The sequence below is a fragment of the Microtus pennsylvanicus genome, chromosome 13, assembly GCF_037038515.1.
Source record: "Microtus pennsylvanicus isolate mMicPen1 chromosome 13, mMicPen1.hap1, whole genome shotgun sequence".
In the NCBI taxonomy this organism is placed as follows: Eukaryota; Metazoa; Chordata; class Mammalia; order Rodentia; family Cricetidae; genus Microtus; species Microtus pennsylvanicus.
In genome coordinates, this window is record NC_134591.1 from 59,792,945 (window position 1) to 59,813,683 (window position 20,739).

At 49.0% G+C, this 20,739-nt stretch overlaps 1 protein-coding gene across 5 annotated transcripts in view; it reads left to right on the forward strand.

The window, feature by feature from the left end:
* Window positions 1–17,029: 17,029 nt before the first annotated feature.
* Window positions 17,030–20,739, forward strand: part of Csmd2 (CUB and Sushi multiple domains 2) — a 547,650-nt gene continuing 543,940 nt past the window's right edge. For all 5 annotated transcript variants that reach the window (XM_075945152.1, XM_075945154.1, XM_075945155.1 and 2 more), the window contains exon 1: window positions 17,030–17,383. In XM_075945152.1, coding sequence (XP_075801267.1) covers window positions 17,176–17,383 — 208 coding nt within the window. In that variant the 5' untranslated portion in view covers window positions 17,030–17,175. The remainder of the gene's footprint in view (window positions 17,384–20,739) is intronic.

A 20,739-nucleotide genomic window follows, 5' to 3' on the forward strand; every position in this document is an offset into this window, starting at 1 on the left:
TAGTCCCCGCCCCCACCGGAAGCTTCTCCTTACCTCGCCTTCAAGCATTCCCTGGTTCCCCAAAGCAGTGGTTACTCCTCCAACAGACCACGGGGGAAAGAACCAGCAGGAGGTGGAAGAAAGAATAGAGTCGCACAGAAGCAGCCTGGAGAAGTCAGCTGCAGTGACCTGAATCTTCCTTTTCCTCCAGTTACTCACGGACCCTCTTTCTGTACCAGGTAAGCTTCTGGGCGCTGAAGAAGATGATGGAGGAAAAATTGGTGCCTTCTCTCATGGTGCCTTCTTCTGACGGAGGGAGGTGTGTTATTAACTCAAAAAGCCTGAAGCGGTGACTACGCGTAGACCAAAGAGCTGCTGCAAAGTAACTAGTAGCAAAGACTGAATTTCTGAGCTGGGTGTGGTGGCACACACCTGTAAACCCAGCACTTGGGAGGCTGAGGCGGGAGGATCTCAAGTTCTGGGCTAGCCTGAGCTACATAGTGTGCCCATCGGAATTCTGGCACACAGTAGGTACTCGATAAATACATGTTAGATAAACTAATGGTATTCTGTATATAAAGTGTAGCTTTGCTCTTTACAGAGGGCCTGAGTTCCTGGAAATGTTGACTCTGAGTTTTGCAAGCTGAGCTTCATTCCTTTTTGATTTTCATTATGAAATTGAAGATGTGCTCCTTTGGGGAAAATTCCGAGGACCTAGACAGGATAAAATTATAGTTAAGAATGTAGAAAACCTTTTAAGAGTGTATTTAAAGGAAAAGTGATCACTTCTGATGAAATATTAATAGTTCTGAAAATGTCACTCGGTGTTTGTGCCGCTTGGCATTTGGTTGGCTAACACCCATGCTTAGAGCGGAGTGCCAAGACCTTACACTGCCCAGGCCACAGGCTTCAGGAAAGCCAGTCTGGCAGCCCCCCCCCAGCGCCCCCTGCTTCTTCTCCCCCCCCCCCCCCCCGAACAGGGATCCAGGTATCTAGGTCTAAGTCAGAAAGGACAGGAGAGGGGAAAAAAGCAAAACAAGGTGGGGATAGGGAACAAAGATAGAGATGGGGTTCTTAGAGCACACAGGCTTCTGCGAGATGCTGAAAAATTCTTAAGTGATGTCTTTAAAACCGCATAAAGCTACATCTGATCTGAATGCCACCAGCCACCGCGGGATTATTGAAATTTTAATTGTATTTTAACATAAGTTTAAAAATTCAGTTCTTGGGCTGGAAAGAAGAGGGCTCGATGGATAAAGTACTTCCCTGTAAGCACGAGGCTGTGGATTCAGGTCACCAATGACAATATAAAGAAACCAGGCAGCAGCACACAGTGTTGCCCCGGCACTGGGGGTGGGGTGGGGTGGAGGATTCCTGGGCGTCCTGGAGAGGTTATTGTTTGCTCCACACAAGTGAGAGCCATCCAAGGGGAGGGAATCCTTGGAAAAATGCCTCCATAAGATTGACCTGCATGCAATCCTATGGGGCATTTTCTTAACTAGCGATTGATGAGGAAGGGCCCAGCCCACTGTAGGTGGTACAGCCCTCGGCTGGAAGTCCATTGGTGTATAAAAATCCAAACTGAACAAGCCAGGAAGAATCAGCCAGTAAATAGCACTCTCCTTGGCCTCCTACCTCCAGGTTCATACCTTGAATTCCTGTCCTGACTTCCTTTAGATAGACTAGGATATGAACTATAAACTGAAATAAACCCTTTCCTCCCCAAGTTGCTTTTGATTATGGTGGTTTATCACAGCAATAGAAACCTTCTCGGAGACACTGGGGTGGCGGGTATATACACACGTAGGAACATACAAGCATGAACGCACATGTGTGCATGCACACACATTCCTATCTAAATAAAAGATAAAAAAAATGGTTCTTCACCTGCGCTAGGCACATCTCAAGTGCCCAAGAGCCACCTGGGTCTGGGATTATCATATTGGATAATACAGAGAACATACTACAAGACACTAGAGTGAGCCTACTTGGGTCCAAATTAAGATTTCATTAGGTTTTGAGTTGTCTATCACCTGTCACAGGACACTGAGGTGAGCACTATGTGCTTTAGTATATGGTTTGTGAAGGCTGTCACACTATGTGCTTAAAATTAGGAATTCACTTTTTAGTAGTTCTAGAGGCTAGAACTTGTTCTAGGACTTGAACATCATCAAAGTTGTCTTCAGAAGTGTGATGATCAGTTTTAATTGCCAATTTGACAGAGTCTAGAACCTGGGGAGTGATGGCGAGCATTACGGTGGCTTGAGGGCAAGACTGTGGGTGATAAGACAATGTGGTAGTTTAAATGTAATTGGCCCCATAATCTCATAGGAAGTGGCACTACTAGGAAATGTGGCTTTGCTGGAGTGAATATGGTCTTGTCCCAGGAAGTGCGTCACTGTGGGGGCAGGCTTTGAGGTTTCCTATGCTCAGTATATCCCCAGTGTTTCAGTCAACTTCTTGTTGCCTGCAAGATGTGGGACTCTCAGTTACTTCTCCAGCACCATGTCTGCTGAGCACCCACCATGCCCCCCCCATAATGCTGTGAATGGACTGAGCCTCTGAAACTGTAAGCCACCACCTCAGCTAAGTGTTTTCCTTTATAGGAATTGCCGTGGTAACGGGGTCTCATCATAGCAGTAGAATTCCTGACTAAGACAGATCATCAACATAGATATCCATTCACCGTGGGTGGCAACATTTCTTTTAAAGGGGATCCTGAATTGAATAAGAGTGAAGTACATGAGTTGAGCTGAAATATATATGCACAAAGTCACTGTTATCCACTCTTGACTATGTGGATAATGTGACTAGATGCTTCAGGTTTCTGCTTCCTTGGCATCCCCTCAACTATTACCTAGAACTTTGAGCAAAATACATCAGATATTTTTGAAGGTAGTTTATCACAATGATTATAAAGAAATGTAGACAGAATCTCTTTTCCCTAGCTGTAGACTATCTTCTCCTTGTCTTCACAGGGACTGTCTCTGTGCATGACCCTATCTCAATCTCCTTTACTTAAAAGGACTTGAGGGGTTGAGGAGATGGCTCTATTGGTAAAGTGCTTGTCACACAAGCATAAGGATTTGGCTTTGATCCTCAGCACCCAAGCAAAAGGTGAGAAACAGTGGTACTTGCATGCAATCCCAGTGTTGGGGAGGCAGAGAGAAACAACTCTCTAGGGATGAGTAGAATGGTGCTAGATGCTCTATTATGAAGTGATTGTTTAACACATAGTAGTTGCTAGGATACCTGGCACAGAAGAGGCCTATTGAAGCACTGTACATTGGTCTGATTTTTTATTACATTGAATTGTATGCTATCAGAGTCTCTGAGCTGCAGCTTCTGGGCTAAGTGGAGCGATGGAGAATTTTAACTGTGGAAGTCATCATGTGAGCCTCTCGAGACTCTGATTACTTTTTCATGTGTGGTGTGTGTGTGTGCTTGTGTGTCACTGTGTAGACACACCTCTCCTGTGTGTGAGTGCACATTCATGTGGAGGCCAGAGATTGACTTTGTCTACCTTGATGTCTCTTCTACTTTGTTTCCTGGAGCAGGATTCTCTCCCCAACCAAGAGCTCTTCCTTGGGGCTAACCTAGATGGCCAGCTTGCCTAGGGAAATCTTTCTCAGCCTCCCAAATACTGATATTGCAAGGGAGTTACTACAGCCTCTTGGCTTTTTATGGGAATGCTGGGTAGATGAGATCTTTCTCATGCATGTATGTGCAGCAAGCATTTTATGCACTGTATCACCCTATTCAACCCCCACCCCATGTCACTGGCTGCATTTCTGAACACCAGTCATGGGCCCCCATAGAGTAAGGCACAAGGATTAAAGGAGTCCTGTACCCCAGACAGATCACTGCTCATGAAGGAGCCAAGTGGAGTGACATTTCATTTGTATTTTAATAACTAAAGCTTGCCTGAGGATCAGAAAAGTAAAACAGCCACACTGGCCAGCCTTACAGGTTAGGCAGCAATGACACACACATTTAATCCCAGCAGTTATACTGGTTTGCCACAGAAACCAGGCAGTAGTGATGCCTGCCTTTAATCCCAGAACTAGAAAGGATTACAAAACGGAAGAGACAGTTCTCAGTCTCAGTCTCATTCTGAGGTTTTCTAGAGGCAGGATCACCATTTTCGGACTGAGGTCAAGGTAAGAGCCAGTGGCTGGCTGCTTTGCTTTTCTGGTCTTCAGGTTGAACCCCAATATCTGTCTCTGAGTTTTTATTAATCATGCTTCATTTGGCGCTTAACTTTTGGGGTACAAATTTATAAAAAAAAAAAGTCCTTTGCCCAAGGCTTTTTAGCTACCAGCTAAAGCCAGAACCAGGATCGGAATTCCAGTTCTAGAAATTTGAAGCCAAACATAGTCACTTGGGTTCAGGAGAAAAGAAACAGCGCTCCTAGATCCCTCTCACTCCAGCCTAGCTTCCATGTAAAGATGAAAAATCCACAGAGAATCTGGATATTGTATGTTATGGTGTTGTCTTTGAATTATTTGACTGCTGAAGAAGGAGCAACAGCTGCTAAAAGACATTTGATTATAAATGCTGCTGGATTAATCCAACCTATATATTTTGAAAAAGTCTTGACTTCAAAATTTAAGTCAAAAGGTATGTTACTTTGGAGAAGAGGCTTTGTTTTCGTTTCCACAGAAAGTGAGAGGCTGTGAATTCATTCTTGGTTAAGAAAAATAAGGTTTGGTCAAGGAAGACCCCTGAAAATTTCCAATGGAAATGGGTGGCCCGGATCATCCAACATTTCAGAGAACCTCTGTTGCAGTTTCCTTTGAGTTCTACATCCAGAACAGCCTCAAGACTGCTGGCTGAGAAGATCCAGCCTCACAGAATACTCCAGCCAGGACTTGACCATAATCCTAAATTTTCTTTGGGTCCCCATAAAAATATCAGCATCCCCCGTTCGGCAGGAAGTATCCTAGAAAATTATACCCACATTCCCCCAAAATGGATTTTGGATGTTTGTCTTTGTTTAGAGTATTTGTTACAAGTTGTTATGAGTTAATAGGAAAAAAGTTAAAGGAGATTAGATTCAAGGTTCTTGATTTGGAAAGAAAAAGGGGGGTATAGATATTGTTATTCTTCTTTCTGTCTTTCTTGTCTGTGGGGTTAGAGAGCGGAGACATTACGTGAGACACACGGCAGTGCGGGGTTAGGAAGGAGACACGGACATGCCGTGGTCCCACGTGGGTGCACTTTAATGGGGGGGGGTAACAACAAATAAGGGATGGGTGTGCAGAGACGGAAGGAGGGGGGGAGAGAGAGAGCTCGTGGTGACCCCAGTTAGGACAGCATACTGTTAGCAGTTTAGGCAGGGGCATTTTCTTGTTCAGTGGCTTACTTTTGCCACAAAGAAAGTAAACTCAATATGGAGTTTCTTTGATGTCCATTATCTTCTCTGAAGTAGATTGGTGCTTCCAGGAGCAAACGTCTCATTATCATAAAAAAGAGCCTATGTTATTAAAACATCTTAAACACCATATTCCTTTTTTAAAATATTTATTTATTATGTATACAACATTCCATCTGTGTGTATGCCTGCAGTCCAGAAGAGGGCACCAGACCCCATTGCAGATGGTTGTGAGCCACCATGTGGTTGCTGGGAATTGAACTCAGGACCTTTGGAAGAGCAGGCAATGCTCTTAACTTCTGAGCCATCTCTCCAGCCCCCATTAAATGCCATATTATTTATGTCTCTGTATGGATGTATGTTTTTGAAGATTACCTAGCTATCTAAAATATATCTTTGTTTGACCTTGAAAACATACCTTATGTGACTACAAGTTTAATTATATTAGGTGGTTAACTACTAACCTACCTTTATTATCCTAAACAGTTGGTAATAATAATTTTCAAGGATTACAGATTTGCATTACATTGTTAAATGAGTTATATATGTATAACACCTTGAACAAGAGTAAAAATGTATGTACAGTATGTTCTAAAAAATTAATCTCAATATACAAAATTTGTATATAACAAAGCAAGCCACCAGTGCTTGGCACAGACTAAGCTAATTCCAGTGTCTAGGGAGGTACATCCCCCTAGCACCCACGACTAGTGATGCTGAAGACAGAATACTGAACAAGACAGGCTTGCCTTCCACTTCTTTTCTTCTTAGTTCTTGAAGCCTGGCATTAATGGTCACAGACACTCTTTCATTTATGAATTATTTTTAACTTGGGAAAGTTCTTAACTTCCCTGTTACTCTGAATATGACCCTGGGCAGCTTGTTTCACCCTGTGTGCTTCAGTTGACTTCTCTACAAAATAGACTTAATAAAACCCTGACCTCAGAGAGCTGTTTGGTGCCAACTGAGACAATATATGGGAAGAGCTCAGTGGTCTGGTGAATATATTGTCTCCACTGCAAGTTAGCTGTCAAAGCGAGGATTCTTGCTCCCCCACCTTCATCCCCAACCCCCACTCCCTGTTTTTCCTACTTATTTTCTTTTACTTTTCTTTCATTGCTTAGAGAAATGAAAACATGGTTGTTTCTGACTTGGTTAATTTGGATATTACTTTCCTGCCTTTTAGTTAACTTTGATAAAGTTTTTTCCTTTCCTGTTGATTTTCTCAAGGAATCGACACTTTGTTTTATTGTTGTAGTCCAAGGACAAGCCTGAACTTCTGACCCTCCTAGCCCCACTTCCCAAGGACATGTTGGGATTCCAGGCACACGCTGCCACGCCTTGTTCATAAGGTATTATGAATGTTAGGCAGGTACTCTACCAAATGAGCTCTCTCTCCAGTCCTGTGCTTTTGATCTTAGGGGAAGGCAGCATTCCTATGTGCCTGCCAGTCAAAGTCCACTTCCCTTTCTGACACAAATATGTCAAGGTTGCAAAACTCAAAAAAGTGGGGGTGTTCTGGGCTCTTTTAAAATCTTAATGGAGCATAGGGTACACCTCAAAGTACTTACCCTAGCATGCATAAAGAAAAAGAATTCCAAAAGCCAGCTGTCAGGAGACTGAGGCAGGAGGAACTCTTTGAATATGAAACCAGCCTAGTAGACATACTGAGTTCCAGGGCAGCCAGAGAAGTATAGTGAGACCATACCTTAAACAAACAAACCAAAAAACTGACAATCAATAAACAAACAGAAACAAAATGCCTCCCACCCTTTCCTCATCTGGCATATGTCACTTTTCACAATATGTACATCTTTTCAGGGATAAAAGAAAATTGCAAAGCTTTTTTCTGTTTGCCATTTGCTTTAAAAAAAATTTTGGCCATGAATAATTTATTTAATATCTGGACAACTGAGGTTTCTACCCCATCTTGGTGCCTCCTCAGGAAATCTTGAGCAACGAGAAAAACTCTAACCTATAAATCCTTATCAAATGCAATGAAAATTTTATGCCTACCAAATTCGGCAGTTAATGAGGTTGACATAACATTATACTTTGCATTTGATTAAACATTTACTGATTTCCATGTTGCCATTTTAAAAATAAAAAGTATTGTGGCACTAAGAAAGATTTCCAGGCCTAGGTCAGGTGATGGTGGCGCACGCCTTTAATCCCAGCATTCACAAGGCAGAGACAGGCCAATCTCTGTGTGTTCGAGGCCAGCCTGGTTTACAGAGCAAGTTCTAGGACAGCCAGAGCTGTTACATGGATAAACACTATCTCAACAAAAAAGAAAAAAAAAGAAAAGAGAAAAAAAAATCCAGGCCTCAAATTCTTTTGGAAGTCCCTAAAAATCTATAGACAGCTGCACTCCATTCCCATTCCTTCATATCTAAAGGGTCAAACTGCCCAGAGGTGGGACTGGGACATCTGAGGACAACGTATCAGGAGAAAGAGGAAGTTGCTGCCAAGTTGTCTCAGCAATGGAAGCAGGCTGTAAACCAGACAGTCATTTCCAGGGCTCTGGAAAGGAGCATATAGTGTTCCGGAAGCAAGACTGTGACTTGTGTCATCTGTCTCCTGGCAACACCGCCAGCAATCCCTCACTCCTCGGGTGGTGCGGGATTATTCTTCAAGTGCCTTTTTGCCCACAGGTGAGGGGGTAGGCAGATGCTTGGAAGGTGCAACTGGTGCCCTTGAGTTAAAATGCTTGCTCTGCTATTTGCTGACTTGGGATTGCTTTCATATGCAAAGGGCAACCACAAGTAGTTAAGGGGATTTCGAATAGGGAAATGCAGGCTAGGGATAAATATAGCTCAGTGGCAGGGCTCTCACCAAGCAAGAGTGAGGCCCTAGGCTCAGTCCCCAGTACAAAAAAAAAAAAAAAAGAATAAACAGGGCAAGATGCATGTAAGATTCCCGGTATGAAGTCTGGTCCTCAGTACAGGAAAATCAATATTATTATCAGCAATTATTATGAGCAATCTTGTAAAACTGTCAGTCTATGAGATCTGCACTTAAAGTTGGGGTAAAGAAAGGCCATGGTTGGTGAGCAACAACAACAAAAAAGAAATAAAAAGGCAAGGACGTGACAGCTCCTGGGTTTGGTGAAGGAGAAAGTTTATTATAGATCTGTGGCAGCGCAGGAGAGCATAGCCAGAGGCAGGGATATCTGGGAGAGTCCAGAACGGAAGTGATCCCCAAGCCATGTGAGGAATGGGGGAGGGGAGGGAAACAAGGTGCAACAGCCAGGAGCCCAAAGAGAGGAGAGAGTAAGCAAAAAGACCAGGTAACCAAAATGCTTGGCTTATATAGGGAAGGGCAGCCCAGCCCCTGGGCTGGAGTTTAGGGTAGGGGGCAGGGTATGCGGGCCAAGGGGGCCCTGTAACAGGAAGAGACTGGAAGAACCTGGTTGGCATGGTCCACTTTGATATGTTAAATAAGCACCTTGGCAGTTTGTCCCAGGTTTGAAACCTAAAGGTCTGCAGAAGTGGCCAGCGAGCCAGGCCCAATAAGACAGCGACAAAGCCAGAATCAGGCTGGCTCGTCACCTCCCATTTAGGTCTCTCTGCTAGACCCAGTTATGCTAGCCACATGTGGATTTCTGGAGATACTCTATACAAGATCCCTGCTGAGTTGGCTAGTTCATGTCAACTTGATTCCAGCTAGGGTAATTCAGGAAGAGGAAACCTCAGCTGAGAAAAGGCGCACACCAATTGGCCTGTGGAGCATTTTCTTAATTGATGATTAACGAGAGGGAGCCCGTCTCACGGTGGATGGTGTCCACAATTGTGGGCCCCTGGTTCAGGGTGTTGTCAGAGAGGCTGAGCAAGCCCTGGGGAGCAAGCTAGGAAGCAACACTCTTCCACGGCCTCAACATCAGCTCCTATCCTTCCTGAGTTCTCTGAGTGTTCAAGTGTGACCTAAAGGGCAAGATGAAATAAATCTTTTCTTCCCAAATTGATTTTGGGCATGGTGTTTTGTCGCAGCGCGAGACACCCTAACTAAGGCACCAACCAGAAGCTTCGTGTTTTACCCTCCCTTTCCCGACTTCCACACTGGGACATTGGTCACCGATACTGGCTTGAGGAAGATTTCAGATTTACAAGTGCAGCCGGGCGGTGGTGGCACACGCCTTTAATCCCAGCACTGGGAGACAGAGGCAGGGGATCTCTGTGAGTTCGAGGCCAGCCTGGTCTACAAGAGCTAGTTCCAGGACAGGAACCAAAAAGCTACAGAGAAACCCTGTCTCGAATATATATATAAAAAAAACAAAAACAAAAACAAAAAAACAGACTTACAAGTGCAAAACTTTTACTGAGTAAAGCCCAAACTGACTCCATTGGAAGAAAACAGGAAGAGCTGCCACTTCCAGGCCCCTGAATTGATCTGACTGCACGGAGTTAATAAGGTAATAAAACTAGGTATTCCTACTCCGGAGCTGAAGCAGAAGTGGAAACCGGTCAAGAGGTGGTTTTTATTTCCCGCCAGCAACAAGCACACATCTTTATCTGCGGAGACAAAGTGTTTCCTGGAAATAACCCCAAGCATGAATTTATCATGAGTCCTTGTCTAAAGGACACCGAGTGACACAGTGGGCAATATATTCAATTCTGCTTTCATAAAAGACAGAAATGCTGTTAAGTTGATCAGTCTCTCATAACGGGGTTCTCTGAAGACAGAGAGGGTAGCATTAAATCCTAACTCGAGGGAGGAGTTTCTTTAAGGAAGTCAGTCTGTGAAGTCCAGGAGATAGCAGCGAGTCCATTTCACAAATAGCACTGAGAACCTTCTCAAGATTTTAGTCATCTGTCTGTTCATTCATCTAGCCCTTCACCCATCCATCCCCTATTTATCCAGCCAAAAGTCCATCTACTCATCCAAGTTCAGGGAAAGGCCACTGTCTGAGTCAATAGTCTGTTGCTATGCTAAAATTCCCTAGTAAAAGCAGCTTAGAGGAGAAAGGGCTTATCCACATTGGGGGGGGGGGGGGGGTAAGAGCTTGAACAGGAAGTGCGTCAGAATGTAAAGTCCCAAGTGAAACACTTCCTCTGACAAGGATCCACTTCCTAAAGTTTCCACCGCTTTCTCGGACAGCCAGAGACCAAGTGTTCCAGCATGCGAACCTACGTGAGACATTTCACGTTCAACTGACAAAATCCACCAAGGCACTGGCGGAAGACTGCTTGAGAGCTCTCGCAGCTGCGCTAAGTTTTGAAGGGCAAATAAGCGAAGGCCAGATGCAGAAGCGGGTAGGGAGCTTTCCAGGTAGACACAGGAGCACACAGCAAGACCCCGAAGGAAGGCTTCCGAGTGTGAGGGCCTCAGTAGGGCTCCAGCTAGGAGGTTAAGTTCAAAGAAACCAGAAACCAGAACCTGTCAGGGCAAAGACAGACAATGAAGGCCCTTGCGGGGAGGGCCTGGCAGGAGTTTGAATCTCACCCTGCAGGCTCAGAGAAAGTCCAGGGAGGGCAGTAAAATTATGGCGTTAGTATTGTGAAGGCTAACTGATGGCAGAGAAAGATGGGGGCGAGGGCACGAGCAGCGGCAGGGTGCCTGTGGCGGAGTGGATGGAAGGAAACGGAAGGATAATAGGGCCTTGGCCAGGATCTTCAAGGCATTAAGGAAGCTGATTTTAGGAGACTAATGATCATGTGGACATGGGGCACCAGGGTGACTATCCAGGCTTGAGGTTCTGGAGTTTCTGTGGGTATGGACAATGCCTGCTGAACAGGAGGACTGAACGGAGATTAGAATGAGTTCTGGTCTGAGAAGGCTGGAAGGGAAAACCTCCCGGGTCATTCAAGAGGAAAGAATTCCAAGCACAATACAGGCACTGGGAACCCAAGAGGCAAGATAAAGGTTTTGCTTTCAGGAGCGTCCAGTCAGTCTGGGTGATAGCAAATGAGAAAACCGGCCATCCGAGAGCCCAGAGTACCCAGACAGAGGCCTGGGTGCCCCTGTGCCCTTTCTTGGTGCCACAGCCTGGTGCAGCATCTTCTTAGTGTATCTTACCTCCCTGCACCTTGGGCTTTCTTTCTAGAAAATGCTACTTCCCACCTACCTCCCTCTCTCCTGACTGAGCATGGAGCTGCCCTTGTTTCTCATCACCTTCCTGGCATCATCAACTGTGCCTTGTCATTTAACTCTTAGTATGCCATCAGCCAGGTAAGGACAGGAACCTTGCGTGAGGTCTCGTTCATTACAAGTGTTTCTTTGGATCCTCACACAGAGCCCGACACATAAGGAACACTTGTAGCAGAAATGAATGAATGAGTGAGGGATTCATGACTGTGACTGCCTAGGAAAACACAGAGGAACCAAAGCTATGCCAGGGCATGGCAGGCTGCTCTAACAGCCTCCAGTCACTTAATGGCTTAGTACCTTAGTACTGTACAAGAATATTTTACTCAGAATGATCCAGAATGGGTGTTTCTGGTAGGCAGGTGATTTTCCTTCCCGTGGTGACTTCGAGACCCAGGCTTCCTCCTCTTTGTGGTTTAGACATGCCTAAATGTTCTACTTCTAGTCTACTCTTGCTTATATTCCTTTGGCTAATACCTTGTCTCACACAGCATCCAACTGCAAAGGTTACTGGGAGATGTAGTCTTGATTGGCATTCACTTTTCACGGACAGCTCAGACCTATTGACGGTTGGGTGGGACCATTCTTGGGGGTGGAAAGAGCCTCTCTAGGCATCATAGGAAGGTTAGCAGTAACCTTGGCCTCTGTCTCCCAGATGCCAATAGTACCCGTCAGTGTGACAACAGAAAACGTCTGCACACATGAGGGACGTTCCCTGGAGGGAAAAATTACCCTCCATTAAATGTCTCTGTTCTGAAAAGCGAAGGAGGTATTTGTGATGTCCAGCTAGTAGCCGGTGCCTAAGGGTTATCTCAGCCAGCAGTGGGGCAAGGTGGGCAGGACTTACATAAGACTGCCTGGGGGAGGTGGCACCTGAGCTGGGTGGTAGTTAGGAGAAGTGATGTCGCAGGCAGGGAAGTGGAATGAGGAAGGCAAATTGCCGCCGTTAAGGTGAACTTGAAGAAGCTCCAATAAGTGGGGGCAGCCCCTTTTCTGTGGATTAAGACCTGGCAGCAAAGGGGAAAATCCTGAAGCATCTTGTCCCTGATGTGAGCCCCGTCTCTTCCCTCCTTTCACAACTAGAGGTTTTCCTGGAAGAATATGAGAATCTGTTGCCCGCAACGCTCAGGAACACCAGAGGGAATAGCTTGGACTCTGGCCTTCCTCCCTTCTCCCTCTGTGTTGTGGAGCTCACTGTGGCTCCTCCTGGGCTGTTCACCCATGATTCTGTCACTCATGCCTCTACCACCACAGTGCCGGCCTCACTCTTGAGAAATCACCCCACTCTCGGGGCCAGACTCCCTGCAGGCTCACTCCCACGGCTCAGCACCCAGATCCCAGCCTAGCCCTCCCATCCCTAGAACTGCCATTTATGCTCTCTCTGCTCCCCCACCCTGTCTTCTCTCCCTCTTTCGCTCTCTCTCCCCCAGCTTCAGAAACCTCTTTGATTTTCTTCTAGGGTCAGAATGAAAGTTTCAGGGCACCCAGACTACAGTTCTTAGTGGAATCAGCCCGAGTCCTCCAAAGCACCAGGCTTTGTTTTCTTTCTGAAGCAAACTAGGATCTTATCTGGGTATTCGGCTTATCTCGGCTAGTCACTACACTGCAGTGGCTCCCCCCCTTCCCCCTTCCCGCAATGTGATATTATGAAGAGACCTTGACCCAAGGCTGCCTATTGCTTATCTGGGGAATGGAAGGGGTGGGCAAAGAGCTGGCTTCGGCTCTGGGCTGACAGCCACCCTCTCCCATGCTTGGGGGATGAGGGCCTGGAATATCTTTAATTCCTACTTCTCAGCTTCTCTGAAGGTATCGCCATTGTCCCGGTCTCTCCAGTCCCGCCTTTGCCCATATTACTCAGATCTGGGGCTCAGACCATTGCAGTAGCCTCCAGAGTGTCAATCTTTTCCTGTTGTTCCTCCCTATTCCTTTTCATTCTTCACAGAGAGGTCAGAGTACAATGAAGTGTTGTGCTACTTGGTTCCTTGGGCTAGAAATGAAAATATACTTCTTAAGCCAGGACTGCATCCAGCTTCCACAGCAAGCCCTGCTACAGCCCCTGTGATGTTCACAGCCTAGCACACATCCTCTCTCTTACTCCTCTACCCAACTCCCACCACGGATCAAACTCAGGAATTCATGCCAGCCAGCCACTCTACCACTGAACGACACCTTCAGCCCTAACAGACACCTCCTTACCTGTGTATTCTGATCGGCATCCCGCTGCTGCTGCTGCTGCTCCTCCACCTGCAAAGCCCTTCCCACCTGTTAGGGACTGGGTGGTGCTCCACTCACCAAGACATAATTCGATGCCCCTCCCGCATTTTTAATATGTGACTTTATTTGGAGATAGAGTTTTTTTTAAAGAGGTAACTGAGTTAGAATGAGAGTGTTCGGGTGGGATCTTAACCCCAAATGATTGATTTCCTCTCAAAAGAGGAACTCTGGATGCAGCTGTGTAGAGAGGGGAGCATACGCGGAGACGCAAGGAGACAGCCATTGTATCTACAAGCCAAGGAAAGAGACCTCAGGAAGAACCAAGCTTAAGGGTGTCTTGTGCCTCTACGGCTGTGCAGGAATCATTGTTGCTTAAACCACACAATCTGCAGCTATTTCGGCCCCAGCAAAAAGGTACAGCTCTTTCCTACTGCACAGGATAAAGTCCAAATCCTCACCAGCCCTGAGGAGATCTGCATGATCTGCCTCCCAGCCTGGGCCTCTCCATCTCTGCCTCTCTAGGCCATCTTCCCTGCTCACCTCAATCCAGCCTTACGCGCTGTCACTTGGAGCCTTCCACAAGGAAGGTCTTGCCTGATCCTTCTGTACAGAAACCCCTTGGCGATTTGCTTAATTTAAGATACATTTTCATGGTCACATCATAGAGGGCTTCCCAGACGCTCCCCATGAAATGCACCCCACATTCTTACACCTTTCCTGCATCAACACCCTTCATAGGGACCTTAGGCATGTTTGCTTACTTAATGGCTTCATCAAGTTAAGAAGCATCCACTGTCCTCTTCTAAGATGGTGCCTGGACACACGTTAGTGCTCAATAAGTATTTATTGTCTATGTGGATCTTCATCCTCTTCAAGTCCTTATCCTGGCATCAAGGTCCAGCCCAGATGCTCCTGGCCTCTTTAAATTAGCTTTCTTGATACACCAAGTCCAAAGCCACCTCAGTGTAGCAACGTGGCTCTGTACAGCATGCTTCTTCTTCATCTGTGGAGATTATAGCTGTCTGGCTGCATCAGTTACCTGTGGGTTTCCACCTCTGCTTCCTCCCAAATCAGGACCACACACTGAGCATCTCCACGGGGCTCACAGCGCAGCCTAGTACAGGGCCCCTGAACACAGGAGGCGCTGTGTAAATTTGTGTGGACCCAAATAGATCAGAGTAAGCTCCAGAGGCGGAGGATATGAGTAAGTGGGTCGTTTACAGGGATTAAACTGTGCCCCTGCCTTCCACAGGCCCCAGGAAGGGTGGGGAGCATTTTCCCTGAGGAATCCAGGGTAAACTCTATCTGCCAGTTCCAGTCAGTCGGTTTCATGGGTAGGAGAAAGTCCTACATTCTGAGCCCCACAATTTGGGCTGCAGAGGCCTGGCCATCACTGCTCGCCTCTCCTTGGAAGAGAACCCTGCCCACAAGAGCTAAGGGAAGGGCCAAGAGTCCACCTTAGGCAAGGTCCAGGAGGCAGGAAACCTTCCTAAGGCCACGACACCGTACTATCTCTCCCTTCGCAGGGCTGGTGGGAGCCTCGGCTGGCTTAGCTCTTTGGGGGGCTGGGTCTGGACAATGGGAAGCGAACAGCCCCCTCCTCGCTGCCCCAGGCACATAAAGCAAGCCTTTCACTGAGGCTTTCTGGCTGCTTCAGTTGGTTCTTGGCACTCAGCGAGGCCGCGTCTGTAGGGGCCAGGGGAAGCAAATGTGATGGGGGTGGGGATTGGGATTCAGAGACTTCTCCATGCCCACCCCGGGGGCCACCGGGCTGGCTCCCCAGCTGTGAGATGAGCTCATGCAGGGAAACCGGAACCACCACGGGTGGGGTGGGGGAGGGAGAAAGATTCAGACCATGCGCTCTGAGAAAGCATGGCTCTGCAGAGCAAGTTTTTGGTGGGAATAAGAAACTAGTGTCCAATCCTCCTGCCTGTCCCTCTCCTCTCCAATCCCTGCCATAATCCCTACGCCCTCCCGCAAACCTTTCCCGGAAAATTCCCAGGCTCTCTCACTGCTGGCCAACTTGGGTTTCACCAACCTCCCCCCGCGACACACACACACACACACACACACACACACTCCAAACACAATTCGTCAACCCTGAAGTCCCTCTCTTGGTCCTTCCCAGGAAATGTCCCGGCCTTGCCGCCTGCCATCAGTGGTCCTTGTCTCCTGAGCCAAATCACTCGGTTGCGAGACTCCCTAAACGCCAGAGCTGCCTCTCTGGGTGCTTTTGGCAGAGGGGAGTGGGGTGTACACAGGCAGGTGTTTCTACGCTGCGCACGCCAGGCGGGGCCGCCTCCCCACAGCCTTGTTTCTCGTGGTCCCCTCCGGCCTCTCCTACCTCCCTAAGCGTCTTTTCGCCCTAGGCAAGAGTTTGGCGTTGACGGTGAAGGAGCCATAATGACTGGCAGAGCAGCCTAGGGTAAACCAGACTGAGACTGTCGCCTAGGCGTGGTGGGGGATGGGGTGGGGGAAATCTACACAGAGCCCTTGAGGTCTGAAGGCAATTGCTACAAGCCTGGGGGAAGAAAAAGGTTCACTTCCTTGGGAAAAACTCAGCTGGTTTGGGACCCTGGCTGGGAGGATGTGGGGGACAAGCAGGGCCCAGACATTTAAATTTGAGGATAAATTGTACAAGTAAGTCTTAACACAGTCCTTGCCCCAACCTCACAGCCCTGCCTCAACCCAGTACACACACCTGCGACTTTGTCTTAGGCTAGGGGTGGGACTGCTCTGGACCGAGTGAAAGGGACCCTTCATCCCGGTTCACCCACTCTTCAATTCTTAATCCTGCCTTCCTCCTTGTCCACGCACCCATCTCCTGTGAATTGAACTCCAGTGTGTCCTCCCCAGCCCCGAGACTGCAAGTTCAAAGCCAGCACCCAAAATTATCTCTTAAGATACTCGGGGAACTGCGATCTTCCTCGGTTACCTTTCCCCAGCCAGCATTCCCATTTTCAAGCGTGGAGGAGGCGTGTATGTGCCTGTGTGTGCAAGCGTGTGTCTCTATGCGTGTGTATGTGTGTGTACGGGAGGGGCTGTATTAATGGTGATATTATAAATGAAAGCTGGAGGACTGAACTTAAAAGAAACTGGTCAATTGTAAAACAAATAGGAATAAACAACGCTTTAAAGATGTAATTTGTGGTTTATCTGGAGGTGCGGGTGGCGCTGAAACTCCCCCCCCCCGTTTTTTTTCCTTAGCTGCGCCTCCACCCCCAGCATTTGGAGCGGCGGAGAAGCGGCTCCGGAGTGATTAATCCGGGGATAATTCACCCCCCCGCCCCCCGGCGCGAACCCCGCGAAGCGGGATTGGAGCGAGTCATTTCCGAGAGCGCAGCGCGCCTCTCCCCGGCCGGGCGGACACTTGGTTCATTCCAGCCGCAGAAGCTCAGGGCTCCCGCGTACCGGGATTTTTTTTCCTCCCGAAGCAGAAAGAAAAAAAAAAGCTTCAGAGCTCTCCTGACCTCCTTTCTCCTCAGCGGCGAGCGGAGCCTCTCCCTCGGGCTGCCGGCCGCGCCATGCCGCGCTCGCGGGCACCGGAGCAGGGATGTTGCGGCTGCCCGGCAGGGAGGGCTCGCGGCGAAACCGGGATTTGGGCGCTTGTGCCGGGCACCGGGAGTCGCTGGGGCCGCCCGCCGCCACCACCGCCGCCGCCGCCGCCACCGCCGCCGCCGCCACTACTGCTGCTGCTGGGTTGGGGGCTGCTCAGTGCCTCGGCTGCCGCGGGTGAGTCCGGCCGGGCCGCGCGCCCCACCCGAGCCCACCCAACCTCGACGCGGTCCCAGTCCCTTCCCCCACCCCAGCTTGGCTTCCTCCTCCTGATTACCCACCCTGATTCTCATATTCGCCTCTGTCTGTCTAGAACCTCCACTCCATCTTCGACCACGTCCTCACCTCTACCCTCATAGACGTCCCCAAGCCCAGCCGCAACTTGGCCGGGTCCGGCCAGTTTGTGGGGCCTGGGAGACAGACATCCCCCTCCCCGGGTTGCGGGGCACCTGGATTGTGGCTTCAGTTTCTCCAGTCTCCCAGCCCTATAAGGTGCCAGGCTTTTCCGGTATAAACTTTCCCGGAGCCCTACTCCCCCATTCGCTCCCCAATTCTGCCTAACACGCCCGTCCCGGGGGTTAGAGAGGCTTGGCGCGCCCCCTCCGCGTCTGCAGGGTCGGTCTTCCCCTGCCCCCGCCCATTTTCTCAGACCAAAGCCGTTGCCCCCGCCCAAGCAGCCCAGAGACTGCGGTCTCCTCCCCCCTCTTCACATGCCCTCCGCCCCCTCGGTGCTCGGGCTGGGGGCGGGATGCAGGTAGGCGCGCACCCAGGTCGGGGGTCCCGTGCAATCTTTCATGAAGGGCTCATGTGGGGTGGTTGGTAGGGGCTGAACCACTAGAGGTGGAGGCAGGGATCATGCTGAGTTGGGAGCGAGGAAGGCGAATGTCGCCGCCAGGGTCCGTGCCGACACATCCCCCTTGCTTGGTTCCCACTCCGCGCCAAAGTGCCCTTTCCCGCGCCCTGCTGCAGCCGAACGCCTGGGCTGCGGCAACCGTGGCGCGGGTGGCAGGACCCGGTCTCGTTAAGCCAGTCGGGACAGACTTGAAGGGTGCGGAGAGTCCTGGGACTTTAGGATGGATGTCTGGCTGCAGCTTACAGTTAGTAGTGGGAGGGGGGAGGCACGTGGACCTTTTAGTGAACCTAGACACACTAAAGGTTACTGGTTTCAACTGGTTCTCTCCTACTTTCCCCACGGCACCTTCTGAAGCTTAGCAACAACCTAGAAAGTTCTCTGTGCCTGTGAGGGGACCAGTCCAAGCAGGGATGCCCGGAGCTGCATTTTCTCTTCGCTGGATACTGGATGCTAACACCCGCTGGGAAAGAAAACCCCAAGTACCTGATGCCTGGGCCTGGAGCCGGGACACTCCGGCATAGAGTAGCGCTTTTGTTGTTGCTTGTTTGTTTGGTATTTTAAAACTACAGGTTGACCCTCTGAAGCCTTGGCTTGGGCCATCCCAAAACCCTGCCGCTTCTTGGAAAGTGTACCCCACCCATGGTTGTCCAGCGAGTAAATGGTAAAAACTCTCAGGCTCTCTCTGGCCTCCAGCATCTTGTGAACTCAGACCTTGCCATCCGTCCCGTAGTCATTCAATGTTGGGGTTCCCTGTGAGGAAGGGCTCCCGAAGACAGTCTTGCCTGTCTATCCCTTCTAGACCGGACTTTCTCAGTTCACCTAAGGAGTCATAGCTACTGACACCCAGAGAGGGGCGCCCGTGGTGCACCTGTCTCTCGGCTTTGGCCTCTCACACACCCACACCCACCCGGAGGCTGCTCACACCATTGCTTCTTTCTAGTCACCAAGACTTCTCACATGGGCTGTGGGCTCCGTTGTTACGTGCTGTAGGGCCCATTAAATGGTTGTCCAGGCCAGGGCCCTCTCTGCCTTGGGCAACTGGAACTCGTTCGGGATTGCCAAATTTGTTTTTCTTGCTGGGTTTGCCGTGCCCCCTTGAGTATGCCAGGTCCCTGGAGAGAGAAAAAGGCCGACTCACCCGGGCCTTCACAGGTTCAGCATTGCTGGAAGGCCGCCTTTTTGAGACCCATTTGTCGTTGTCTCTTGGGTAGGTATATAAGTTGGAGAGTGTGTGTGTGTGTCAAGGAGGGGCAGCGGCACTCTGGCAGGCCCAGCTCTGGCTTGTTTCTCTCAGTAGCTTTCCTGTGCGTTTCCACACACTGTCTGGCCTTGCAGCCAAGCAGACATTTGAAAATAGAGTTAGTGACAGATCTGCAGGATGTGGTGTGTGAGGCATGGGGGGAAGGAAAGATATTCCTTTTGTGATCTCTTCACACTGTTGACTGTAGAAGATGCTTTGGGGATTGAGCACCTCCTTTGGCTAGGGGGCTGCCGGATATAGTGAACATAAGGATTTGCGGGGGGGGGCACGTGTATAGTGTGTGTGTGTGTGTGTGTGTGTGTGTTTTCCTCATCCATGCCTGTCTCCTTCCATTTCATCCTTCCTGCCTGCCTTTCATCACACTCCGACCCCCACTTCCCTTGAACCCCAGCCTCCCTCCTCTCATTAGTTACCCGCCCCTTCTACTTCCCTCTTTGAAACCTGCTTCCTCTTGACCTGTAAGCAAGTGTATCGTTCACATCAGACCATAAAACACTTGGCCTTCCTAACCTCATTTAACTACCTTCCCAATATCCAAGGGGATATTCACTCACCCCCTGCTTCCAGTCACTCCAGCAGCCTGGCATTGAAGCATTCTAGAAGAGATCACTGCGCGCCTCCTCATTGCCAATCCCATTGCACTTCCCCTGCCTACTCTCTGTGGCCTTGGCCACTCTGAGCCACTTCTTTTGAAGTCTCTCTTTTCTGGGCTTTTGGGATTTTGTATTTCGGTGCCTCCCACTCTCTAACACTCAGCTTTCTCCCTGAAGCACTGTGTCCCAGAGCTATCACTTTTCTCACCCTGTCCCCACTCCCCAGAGGAGCTCATCCCTGCTCAGTCCTCTCACACTGTTCAGAAGCTTCCAGACAGCTATGTCCTGTGATCCGTCTCCAGATATGTCTGTTGGCTTCCTGGTTCGTAGATACAGTCAGTCCATTCAGCCTGTACCTCCACCTGCTCTTGGGGCGTCTTACCTTGGTGCTCCCCTCCTAAGATAATTGCTCTCATACCTCCCTTCCAGAACTGCCCAGTTACCAATCCCATAGTCTTAGGTGGACCCCCATCTTCTGCATCATTGGCCATGGAGACTTGCAATTCAACACCCTTAGTTCTTCTCAAGCACAGCTACTTTTCTCTGGATTGAGAAACTGCGTTTTTAAAAGGCTGGGGTGTCCCTTCGTTCCCAAGGAGTGTACCGTACCTATAAAGAGTTCTGATTTTCTTCTATGTCTTCACCTTTATGGTTTAAAAGGAATGAATCCCAGTTGATGTTTTTTGTCTTGCTTGTTTCTTAAGTACCGGCTTTCAGCCTGCCTCTTGCGCCACGTGGAGCCAGTGTTCTACTGTGGTGCCAAGGAAATGGAAACATGTTTGCCTGCCTCAACTGCTGACCCATGAGCTCTCCGAAAGCAGAGACA